Here is a 12,484-nt window from a genome sequence, read left to right as displayed (position 1 = left end):
AGAAATAAGAGGTTCAGGATGGTTTTATTTTTTTTAAAAGATTTTATTTATTTATTTGATATACACAGAGAGAGAGAGAGCGCACGCACACAAGCAGGGGGAGTGGTAGGCAGAGGGAAAAGCAGACTCCCCGCAGAGCAGGGGGAGCCCAATGCAGGACTCTGGATCCCAGGACCCCGGGATCATGACCTGAGCCAAAGGCAGTCGCTTAACCAACTGAGCCACCCAGGCACCCCAGAAAGGTTTTATAACCTGTCAGAAGTCAGACAACAAATAAATGATTCCCAACTTCAAATCATGTGCTTTCATGTTTTATATACTACATCTGGACATCCAGAACTCTCAGTACAATAAAAATGTCTGACCGATGAAAAATACCCAAACCTAGACAAAATATAGACTAATATTCTATGATCTTATGGTTCTATTTCAAATCTACTACAACAAAATTATTACAGTGCACAAGGAGCTGACCAGATAATTTATTACCCAAATGGGACACATTTGAGAATAAAGGAAGAGCTATTAATAATTATGCCAAGATAACTAGCATGATCCAGGACTGTCCTGGGCAAACTGGGACATACGGTCATCCTATTTATAAGCCAGCTTTGATATTTGAAAATAAAAATCCATACTTATGTGTTATTATAGTATTTTTTAAATAATTTAAAACTGAGTAGGCATGAAGAGGTAAAGAAACAAGATCATTAACCAATGTGACAGGAAAGGGTTAACATTCAAACAGTCTAGGCAATCATTTTGGTTCCCTTCTATCTTTTGACAGTTCTTATTGTAGCAATACTGTGGCTGAAAAGATTTGTAGTTAGAAAACCTTGTATGCTTTTTCAAACAAAGATGACCTATTTACAAATATGAGCATTAACAACTGACAACACTGCACAGTTCTTTTTTTTTTTTAAGATTTTATTTATTTATTTGTCAGAGAGAGAAACAGAGCGCACGCACAAGCAGGGGGAGCGGCAGGCTGAGGGAGAAGCAGATTCCCTGCTGAGCAAGGAGCCTAATGTGGGACTCGATCCCAGGACCCTGGGATCATGACCTTAGCCGAAGGCAGATGCTTAATCGACTGAACTACCCAGGCATCCCAACATTGCACAGTTCTGTATGAGAATGATTTCTGTTTTCATTCTTCAGAATATTTCATAAATAAAAGAATTTCATTTTATTTTAAAAAGCTCATTTGCCTAAGAAGTCCCATAGCATAAAAAAGTTTGCATAGTAATCTGAAATTTACAATTCTTATAAAAGACACAGGTCCTGCAATGAGTCTGAAAATTCTATTTAAAGGCTCCAAAGAAACTAACTCAACAAAGCAAGGCAGTTTCAATCTTAGCCACATTTTAGTCTCCATATGAATGTTGTGGCTTGGCAGATCTTACTGGATGCATCTCAAAAGTCTTGACTGTTACAAGAAAAATACCCTAGGACCCAACCCACAGCCCACATGATTTTCCAATGTAGGCCTAACCCACAAAAGTAGTTCCAGAATCATCATGTAGGGCACAGTCATGTCAAGTCCCAGAACAGACCAAATCAGACCTGTCTGGACAGGCCAAAGAATAGGGTTCCTTAGCTCTATAGCAAACACTCTCCCTGTCTCCCTACCTCATTTTCCTAGTCTTCCTGGCACAAAATCAAGTTCTAAACCAATGTCCAAAACCAGTATAGGCACTGATGTTAGGAAAACAAGGCAATATTCACAACAGTATTTTGAAACAGTGTTGCTCAGTGAAAAGTACATAAAGTAGGAGTCAGAAGACCTAAGTTCTATCTTAAGCTCTACCACTGCCTAACTAGGACATACCCTTCACTTTGAGACTCAAGGTCCAGTATAGAGAAAGGAAAAGGGTAAAATGCCCTCTAAGATTCTTTCTTTTTTTTTTAAAGATTTTTTATTTATTTAATTGAGAGAGAGAAAGAGAGCAGGAACAGGGAGAGGGGCAGAGGGAGAAGGAGAAGCAGACTCCCCACTGAGCAGGGAGCCCAATGCCAGACTTGATCCAGGGACCCCCCCAGATCATGACCTAAGCCAAAGGCAGACGCTTAACCAACTGAACACCCTCTAAGATTCTCATCTAGTCCTAACACTGCACATCTTTCGATGTCTCCTGAATTTAACTCAAGCATCAACTTTCCTATTGGGCCAATTAAAAATGACAAGAGCATCAATTTATCAAATATGTTCTATCATTTCCCAAATAAAGACCAGTTGGAATCTGATATACATATAACAAAAGACAAAAGTTATTCTTCAAGGATTATTGGTTTTAGAGGCTGTAAATTTAGACTTCATCAATAATGATGCAGCAGAGCAGAATACAAATAAGTCAAAAAGATAGTATCTCCAGCCAATTTCATTAAAAGATCTTAAGTTTTTTAAAAAATGCTTTTGATTTAAATCATTATTTATGAATTCCTAATAGCTGAATGCTAAATTGTAAAGGGCATTGAACCAGGTGTCTATAGAGATCTGGATTCTAGTTCAAGATATGCAACTATTGGGTTGAGCTTAAACAAATCGCAGTATCTCTTAGATTCAGTTTCTTGAAATGTAAAATGAGGGAGGGAATCAGATGGGTAAGTTTGCTTCCTATTTAAAAATTTAAAATTTAAACTTTTTTCAGACAACACTTTCTCTAAGAGATTCAAATTGCTTTAATGAGAGAACACTGCATTTATAAAATGCCTTAAAATTTAAAAGCACTTTCATACCTACCTAACAACACTGTGGGATACATATTAGTATCATTATCACTGAATATTTCATTAAACAAATGTCCAGAGAAGAAAAGGAAAGGAAAATCAGTGAACTCAAGAAAAATGATTCAGTTAGAACCCAGGTATGCTGACCACTAGTCCTCACTGGTTTCCATCTTACATTCTGTCATTGCAAAGACTTACATATTACTGTATTTAGCAACAATTATTTTAAGTATGGTGTAAAAAACAACATTGGACATAAAGTCAGATTTGGATAATTTTGTGATCTGTATCACTCTCCTCACCAGTAAAAGCTGGTCAATAATACCTAACTTTGGGCTACTGTTAGACTAGGCACAAAATGGGAACAAGCCTAATACCATGTTTGTGAAAACTAAAACTGACAAAATTCACTGAATGCAGTCTTCAGTGGAAAGTGGCTGGTATCTGTAGGATTACCAACTCATTCAAAAATGCGACCACATATAGAGAGTTGCTTCAACTTCAGTAGTCTCCCTGCCTACTCATGAACGCAAGTTCTAAGTTATCAAATTCCTTAGAGGACTAAAGAAAAGCAAAAGAGAGTTGCTATAATTGTTTCTCACAATACTTGACAATTTTTGTCCATAGAAGCAGCTTTTTCAGGAAATTAAAGTATATTGTTTCTATAAAAGCATCATGCAGTGCACTACATCATGAACGTCTGTATTCAATTCCTAACTGCCACTAAATGATTTCGCACAACTTTTCTTGGTCTGTTTCCTCAGGTGCAAATGTGGTATCTGGTTTAGATAACATATAAGAAATTTTGGGGGGTCGGAGTGACTGGGTGGCTCAGTCAGTGATCCTAGGGTCCTGGGATTGAGCCCCACGTCGGGCTCCCTGCTCAGGGAGAGCCTGCTTCTCCCTCTCCCTGCCGCTCCCACTGCTTGTGCACGCTCTCTCTCTCTCTCTGTCAACTAATAAATAAATATTATTAAATTATATTTATATTATATATATATTTATATTATATATATAGTATTAAATTATATTTATAAATAAAATCTTTAAAAAAATTTTAAAAATTAGGGGGTCATCATTGTAATTCAAGACTATGTAAAATACAAACGAACATCTAAAGAAACAACCATAAAATTTAACTATTAGCAATTATCAATCCTTCTTCCGTAAGTCAAATAAGGCTGATGTCAACCTTTAATTCAGTCTTGAACACAACAGCCAATTCAACCCCTACATTAAAACACCCATCCGGTTGTCACTTGCCAAGCAACAGATGCTTTAGATTTGTGTTTCTCCACTGAAGAGCAGTCAGGACCATTGTCTAATGGTCAATTAAGACTGAGTCCACATAAGAACTGATTCTTAACATAGAAAGTATTTGACCCACACTCCTAATTAGCAGCAGGCTGCAAGGATGGGAATGGAAGTGGGAGTGAGGTGAGGGGAGATTAACTTGGTTTGACAGCATGGTGTTAATTCATCCGAAAACACTCTTAGCATTAAAAGCTAGACTCCCACATCCCAATATAACTTACTGTGAAACCTTTCCAAGTAGGTCTCCAAGTTTTAGCACCTGGATTTCTCCTTCTGCATAATGAGGTAAATATTCTTTGTCTATGTTAGTATAAAATTATATAATTTAAGAAAGAAACTGTATCCGAGTTCAGCACAGTTGCATCTTACCTTATCTTACCTGAGGATTAGGTTTCCAAGTCATCTCTTGAATATTATATAGTCAAAATTGCCACTGAGATATCATCAGGGCTTAGACTGTTGGCAGCTCACAAGCCAAAAATTAATTTAGTTTATTCTCTTCAATTTGTGCTAGAGCCTCCCTTTCCCTGGCACAATGAACGCCAAGGTCTACTTTAAAAGAGGCAGTTCAGAACACTGGGTAAATAAAGCAATTTGTCTCTTTTTATAAACAGTCGCATTAGCATAGTTAAACATTCAGTCAATGCTACCTGCACAAAGTGGAGCAGCCCCTTAAGCTGTCACCATTAAGAAAACAAAACAAACAAAAAAACCGAAGCTTCACAACTCTGGAAGAGCAATTGGGGTTAAGTCTCCAGTTCATGGCTCTCATTATATACCTACTATCTCACAAAAGTCATTTCACTTGTAACTCTCAGATCCAAGTGGGTAAACAGATGGTACCTTGGGGAGCCAGAATACGAATTCCAGTCATAAGCAAACATTTTAGGGACACACAATTTCGCAACTTAGGGGCTATGTATCTGCATCAGAGCAGGGCCAAATATGCTGGTCTGCTCACGGCCATCAACGAAGTTGTCAGAAGGCATGGCATGCAGGCATAGCCACACACGGTCCACGTCACACTTCCTCAGGCGCTGGGTCACCCCTGGGGGGGGAAAAGGCAGCTGCATTTTTTTCATGAGAAATCCACCACTACACACACAAGCAAGCTTCAAGCCCTGGGATCTGGGCGAGGGTCACCTCAGCGGTGCGGCTAGTTACAGGGCTCCGCCATGTGCAAGAGACCCAAAAACTTCTGAGAGCAGCAATGACCAAATGAAAAGTGCAGAGAGAACCTCCATCGTGAGGGGGACCCGTGCCACGGGGAGGTTGCAGACCACTCAAGAGAAGGGGCGACAGTTCTCAGCAGTCGGGAGGCTAACGCCCAGCAGGCGAGCACTTTAGGCTGCCACCCTCTCTCATTACCTGATGGACGTCATGGCTTCACTTTCCTGCCCCACGCACCAGCGCTCGCCTCAGATGCTTTGCGTCCGCACCGGCAGCAGCAGCGGCAAGAGCAGCAGCAGGTACCACGGCAACTGCTCCTCTGCTCAGGCACTCGGCGACCGGGAGCGCGTCCTCACACACCCCGCACGCCGGCGGCCCCGGCCGAGCCGGCCCCACGCGCTGATTGGTCGCGCCGGGAGGGGGCGGGCGCTCCGCCCACGGCCGGCGGCCGGAGATGAGCCCGGGGCGCCTCCGGCCGAGGCGAGCCGCCCGCGTGTCTCGTGTCCGCTCCCTGGCGCGCTGGCTAGCGCAGTGGCTAGCGGGCGCGGTGGCCATCTTGAGTCTTGGTAACGAGGTTCCCCCTCTTCCCGGCTTATGGGGCAGGAGGTTGGGTGCCCGCCTCAAAAATGGCCGCCCCAACTGGCAACGGGTCTGTCAGTCACATGGCCACGGTCTACCTCTGCAAGCTCAGGTCGCTTTAACAGGACTTGGGACAGGGACGCTGTCAGGGCAGTCTGTGGGGATGGGGTTTAACAGCCTGGAAAACCCATCTGCAGAAGAAAAGCAGCAACCTTCTGGGAAAACCTCAGCCCGGGGAAAATCGAATGCGTGGCAACAGCAGCAGGATGTGTTAAATTCGAACTCGCAGCCTTTAAGAATCAGTTGCTGAGTCCGGTGGTCTCCAAACGTTCTTGGACTTCAGAAACACTTAGAACGGTTTAATATGGAAGTGTCCAGGGCCCACTGTAAACTTTGTGCATCAGAATCTAGAAAGGTGGGGCCCGGATACTGGTATTTTTAGCGAGTACCAGGTGATCCACGTACACATAAAAAGTTTTAAAGCCTCTGGGTCAAATTGGCCCACTCATACTATACTGCTTACCACACTTTTCTGAAAAGTATGCAAAGGTCTGAAGCAAGAATCTAATGCCATAGAGGGGGGGAAAAAATGGAAGGACCCTAACTCCTGGTCTTAACGTTACAATTTAGTGGGGCTAAAGGGTTAAGAAACTGATTCTGAACCACTAATAAGACAGGTAAATTTCAACTGCGGTAATGATCGGAGGGAGGAAAATCATTGTAAGCTTTATGACCTAAATAGCTTTTCTTTATTCCCTCTTTATTCTCGGTAAAGTAATATTTATATTAACACACTACAGCCTCCAGTGGCATTCACTTACTGACCATACAGGGTGTGATCAATTCCACAGGTCTGAAATCAGTTATATTAGAAACACAATCCAACATATGATACTGAAATGTGCCCAATGTGATCGAAATAACTGAATTTATTTTATTTTATTAAATTTTAAAACAAAGCAATGTAAAATATTTTCCATCAAACACAATTTTTTTTCATTGGACTATATCTCACTTTTTAACTGTTGAAAATTTAGCACCCAAATTGAGACACTGCAGTTATAAAATACATACCAAATTTTTCAAGACTTAGTACAAAAAAATATATATTAAGTATTTCAGTAATAATTTTTATATTGATTACATGTTGTAATAATACTTTGCTACACTGGGTTACATAAAATGTATTAAGATTAATTTAAACTGTTTCTTCTTACTATTTTAATGTGGCTACTAGAAAACTTAAAACATATGGGTCTTGCATTGCATTTCTACCGGACATTGCTGTTCCACTGTCCAAGTTAGACTTCCTTCTTTTCTTACCTATCATTGCCCCTCTGACAGAATAATTATGTTCACAAAATGAAATCAGTAGGGAGACCAGTTTATACAGATCTGTGGTTCCTTGTAACCATCTAAAACATCAAATATTTCAAGACTTCCAGTTTCATTCAAAAATGCTTTTTTTAGCATTGTTCTCTTTAATTTGTTAAATGACTATCCAGAACGAACCCATGGACTATAAATCTGGTGCGTTTAGTCCAGGACAAAAGAATGTTAAAAACCTAATTATGCTTGGCTGAGTGAGAGTTTGACCAAATGTCCACAAGCAGACAAATCAGTTGTTCCTCTGGATTAAAAAAGATCTGAATCAAAGAAGCTGCAGAATAGCAATCTGAAGTGGAGGAGACGTGAACAATTCAACACTTTCCCTCCTCCTCTTATGGAAAATGTTGACAGCCCACATGAACTAAAGTCAAATCAGGAATAATCCTTAGAAAGGATTTCAAAACCTCAATGTAATTTTTAATATGCGATGTAGTATGGTGCTACTTTATTATGCATACATTATCATTTGAGGGAATCTTGTTAAAATAACGGTTGGTCTCTGTGACCAAGACTTTGCCAATTCTTTATGCACCCAGATCTAATTAATTGCTTCTGGTCCCATAGGCTATGTTAAATAGCAAGGTTGTAAAGGTAGCAAGACAGTATTTGGAACCTCTGCTTGGCTCCCTACTAGCTGCATGACCTTGGGCTGGTTCTTAACCTATCTGTCCCTCAGTTTACCCATTACATGCTTTTCAGGGCATTGTGAAAAATAAAATTCTAGTAAAGTGTCTATTGGAGCCCTTGGCACATGAGGTAAGTACTACTTTGTTATAATCACACGGGTTAAAATTACATCTCTGGGAAGCATGATATGAAATGAACATGAGGGGCGCCTGGGTGGCTCAGTCGATTAATCTTCTGCCTTCAGCTCAGGGCATGATCCCAGGGGTCTGGGATAGAGCCCCACGTTGGGCCAGGGAGCCTGCTTCTCCCTCTCCTCCCTGCTCCTGCTCTCTCTCAAATAAATAAAATCTAAAAAAAAAAAAGAGAAAGAAATGAACATGAATTTGGCCCTATGAAAAATAAAATGCACTTTTCCTCATGCCTAAAATACTTCAGTGATTCCCACTTTTGATTTTTAACAAGAAAGTTTTTTTTAAATTAATTTTGGTACCAAAACAGCTAGACTTGAAATTTTATTTTTTAACAAATATAGTGAATTCTGTGTCATTAAGGAAAGATAAGTCTGCAATATTCAAATCTTTAATCAAAATAAAGCCATATCACATCCTCTTCATCTAATAATCTAAACTTTAAATGTCTTTCTCATAATCAGTCAATGCAACTTTCAAAAAGTTTACTCTTTTAAAATGTATTTAGGTACCAGAGTTCATTTCAGCAGGTATAAACATAAAAACGTTATTTGAGCAAATAGGGCTCATGTGTGATTGTCCTTTCAATCAGGTAGCGACAAGTGTAAAGACATGTTTTTCCATGCAAAAGCAGATCTTTATTCTTTCTCTCCTAGGCCTTTTATTCTTTATCTAATCTTCCCCTACCCTCTCTTCTACCCAGTTTTTCCCATCTCTCCCTCCTTCCTTCCCTCCAACATGCAAATACACACACACACACAAACACACACACACACAGCTAATGAGTATTATTACTTACCCAGCCTGTTAAACATTTTTTTAAGATTTTTTTTTAAAGATTTTATTTATTTGACAGAGAGAGATACAGCGCAAGAGGGAACACAAGTAGGGGGAGTGGGAGAGGGAGAAGCAGGCTTCCCGCGGAGCAGGAAGCCTGATACGGGGCTCGATCCTAGGACCCCCAGATCATGACCTGAGCCGAAGGCAGACGCTTAACAACTGAGCCACTTATTTGACAACGACTGAGCCACTTATTTGATGGAGAGAGATAGCAAGAGCAGGAACACAAGCAGGGGGAGTGGAGAGGGAGAAGCAGACTCACTGCTGAGCAGGGAGCCCGATGCGGGGCTCCATCCCAGGACTCCAGGATCATGATCTGAGCGGAAGGCAGACGCTTAACCGACTGAGCCACCCAGGCACCCTACTTAAACTTTTTTGATCAATTTTTTAAGTAACTTATTTCAAATGTAATCTTTTCACTTCAGAGAAAAAGCAGCCAACTGAAATTTCTAACTTTCATTAACCTCCTTATAGCTTAAATCGGTGCATCAAGATAAGTGGGTCAGAACAGTGTGCTCTTGGGTAGATAAGTAAATATTTTATTTTATTTAACAGTTTGGTTAGTCAGCCACTATAAAAGCAAATAGATAACTAACCCCAAACAGCTAAGTGCCTCAGGTAGCCTAAATAAATACGTAGACCCACCCTACTACATTTTTTCAACAAATGCTTCAAGCCCAAAAATGATAGCTAAGTTCTCTTCAAACACAACCAGTTTGCAGTTAAGGGTGCAATAAAACAAGCACTTTCATACATTGTTAGTGGGAGTATAAATTAATACATTTCTAGAAAGCTTTTTGGCAGTATGTGCCACCAATTCCTTTTTTAGGCAACTATCATAAATTAAAATAGAACAATGTAAACAAAGATTTGTACACCCATTTATTCATTTCAGCATTAATAGAAAAAATTTATGATATTCTAAATAACCAAAGTAGGGTAATGGTTAAATAAATTGCAGAAGAATGTTATGGAGCTATTACAAAATGTTTTCATAGACCTTTTAAGGATGTAGGAAAATACTCATGATATGTTAAATGAAGAAGCAAAATAAACAAAAGGAATGTAGAGTATGAGCTTGACTGTGTTAAAAAAAAAAAATACATGCCATTATGCAAAGAAAAAAGATGGGAAAGAAATATACCAATATGTCATTATGGGTTTCTCTGGAAAGTGGGATTATGTGTAATTTTTACTTTCTTTTTCATATTGATCTACCTTATAAACTTTCTACTATATATTGGTTTTATTAATGTAAAATTTTCATATTATTAAATTTTAATTATATTTCTGAAATATTTTAAAAATACAAAAGTTATTCCTGATGTTTTTTTTTTAAATGTATTTTTTTAAGTCACAATCCATCAGAACTACACTTTATTTTTGGAGGAACTGGGCTTATTTTACACATCTCATCTTTTCACGTATAAAGACTGTTTAAAACAGGAATAACAAAAATAAAATGTCTTTATGATTTTCTTGGTTAATTTTAAATCTTAACTTGACAAAAATTAAAAGCATAAATACCACTTTTAGAGCTCTGCATAGCCCCTAAGAGGCCAGCTGTCACAACACTGAATTTGGAATGCCTTCCCTGCATATTACTTAAAAATACATCTCATTTCCTATAAATTAAGATGCTAATAAAATAATACTTCTAAAACCATCTATATCCTACTCCAAAAAGAGAAATTTCTTATCTCCCTAAAAATAAGTAGTGTGCCATAGCATAAGGTTCAGGAACCTGGGAAAAAGGAGATAGGAATTCTAATCCCAGACCTAACAAAGAACATTATAACCTTTAGCCATCAGTTTTCCTACCTGAAACACAAGGGAGTTTGTTATAGGTGACATCTTAAGCCCTAAAATTTCAGTTTTTATTGGCCAACGAAAGAAAAAAGTTCACTTGTGTCTCAATACAACTTGTGTTGTTTCTTTAAAGAGTTGATCAATGTTAATACAATTTTAGTTAGCTTTCATTATGGACAAGATTATTCTAAGAAACATTGCTAAATGTATTAACTCTTCCCCAAAGACATTACATATAAAAGGTCTACTATTTTTATTTTCCCTTAATTATTAGCTGTAGATTCTTATGTCACATTTCACTTAAACATTACATATTCAAACAACATAATCTTTAAATGGAACCTGACCATTTGTTTCCCAGGAGAATTTGAAGATAACATTTGATTGACTGAACTTTATTTAGTAAAAATTCTTAGCAACTCCCTCCCTGGAACACCTACACAGTGCTTCTTTATTTCCAGTGAACTACAGATCTCTGAAACTCAAAGAAAACCTCTAGTCTGAAGTACAGGATAACAGCACTACCCAATTATTTATGCTGCCAAGAATACATTTTTAAATTATACAATTGAATATCACTACCATTTCATGAAGAAAGGGCATTTTAACATAAAAATGTATGAAGGAGGGGCTCCTGGGTGGCTTAGTTGATTAAGTGTCCGACTCTTGATTTCAGCTCAGGTCATGAGATCAAGCCCCATGTCGGGCTCCACACTCAGCATGGAGTCGGCTTGTCCCTGCTCCTCTCCCCGCTTGCTCTCTCTTTGCCTCTCTAATAAATAAATAAATAAAATATTTTTTAAAAAATGTTTGAAGGACATCACAAAATAAAGAACAGCTCTTCCCAAAGTACTACTGGAATCTTTCGAAGTATAGTTTCTATAGAATAGATTTTTCTTATTTTTATTTCACTACAGATCTGGTCTATGTTACTTACAAACAAGCTTTTAGGAATTATTCACTCATTAACTCAACAAATATTTATTGAGCAGCTACTCAACTGCTCAAGACACTAGAGATTCAGCTACAATCACGAACATGAACGGCCCTTACATTCTAGTGAGGGGATATGGATGAATAATCCAACAGTAAGAACATCAAATGATCATAAGTGTTATGCACAGAATTAAAACCAGCAGATCAATGTAGAGAACAGGTCCTTTAGATAGTCAGGGAAGGCTTCCAGCAGGAGAGGACTGAATGACAAGGAAAAGCCAGGTGGAGGAAGGTCATTGCTGATAGCACTAAAATGACGGCTAGAAGAGAAATGTGAAAAAAGGCAAGGAAGAGAAGAAATGTTGTGGTCAGAGCAAGAAGTAGATCATGTTAGCTTTTATGAGCCTACGAAGTTTTGATTTTGTTATAAGCATGACAGGAAGCCACTGTTTTAACGTTTTAAACAGACAAATAACATGATCTAATTTTGTTTTCAAAGATCACCGCAGGTTATTGTGTAGAGAATGGACTACAGGAGCATGAAAGGAGAGAGACCAAATTAGAAGCCTATTATAGTAATAGAGCTGACAAATAATAGTGGTGGACATAGAAGAAGATGGACATTTTAGAGACAGAATGACAGAACTTGTTGTTGGACTAGATGTGAGAGATTAAGGAAAAGGAAGGAATCAAGAGCAACTCCTAGATTTTGGAATATATTGGGTAAATTTGGACTAAACTGGGTAAACAGTACTGTTTATTAAAATGGAGAAGGCACAAGAGAAGCTCAGAAGACTGGAACTCTGGGAGAGATTAGAGTTGGAGATAAAGACTTGCCAAACAGATTTTTTTCTTCTAATTTTTCTTACTTCGTGGGGCCTACTGTTTTCTATTGATAGACTACA

The 12,484-nt window shown here is 38.7% G+C and overlaps 1 protein-coding gene across 2 annotated transcripts in view; it reads right to left on the bottom strand.

The window, feature by feature from the left end:
* Positions 1 to 12,484, bottom strand: part of ADK (adenosine kinase) — a 507,044-nt gene that overhangs the window by 479,484 nt on the left and 15,076 nt on the right. The window contains exon 1 of one of the 2 annotated variants that reach the window (XM_021699550.1): positions 5,410 to 5,597. The exons of the other annotated variant lie outside the window; for it this stretch is intronic. Within the exon in view, the coding sequence (XP_021555225.1) occupies positions 5,410 to 5,423 (14 nt within the window). The 5' untranslated portion in view covers positions 5,424 to 5,597. Of the gene's footprint in view, positions 1 to 5,409; positions 5,598 to 12,484 lie in introns of those variants that run through there. 2 annotated transcript variants of the gene reach the window in all.

This window comes from Neomonachus schauinslandi, chromosome 6, assembly GCF_002201575.2.
Source record: "Neomonachus schauinslandi chromosome 6, ASM220157v2, whole genome shotgun sequence".
Classification (NCBI taxonomy): Eukaryota; Metazoa; Chordata; class Mammalia; order Carnivora; family Phocidae; genus Neomonachus; species Neomonachus schauinslandi.
Note: the sequence above shows the minus strand (reverse complement) of the source record. Positions and strands in the feature narration are given on the sequence as shown.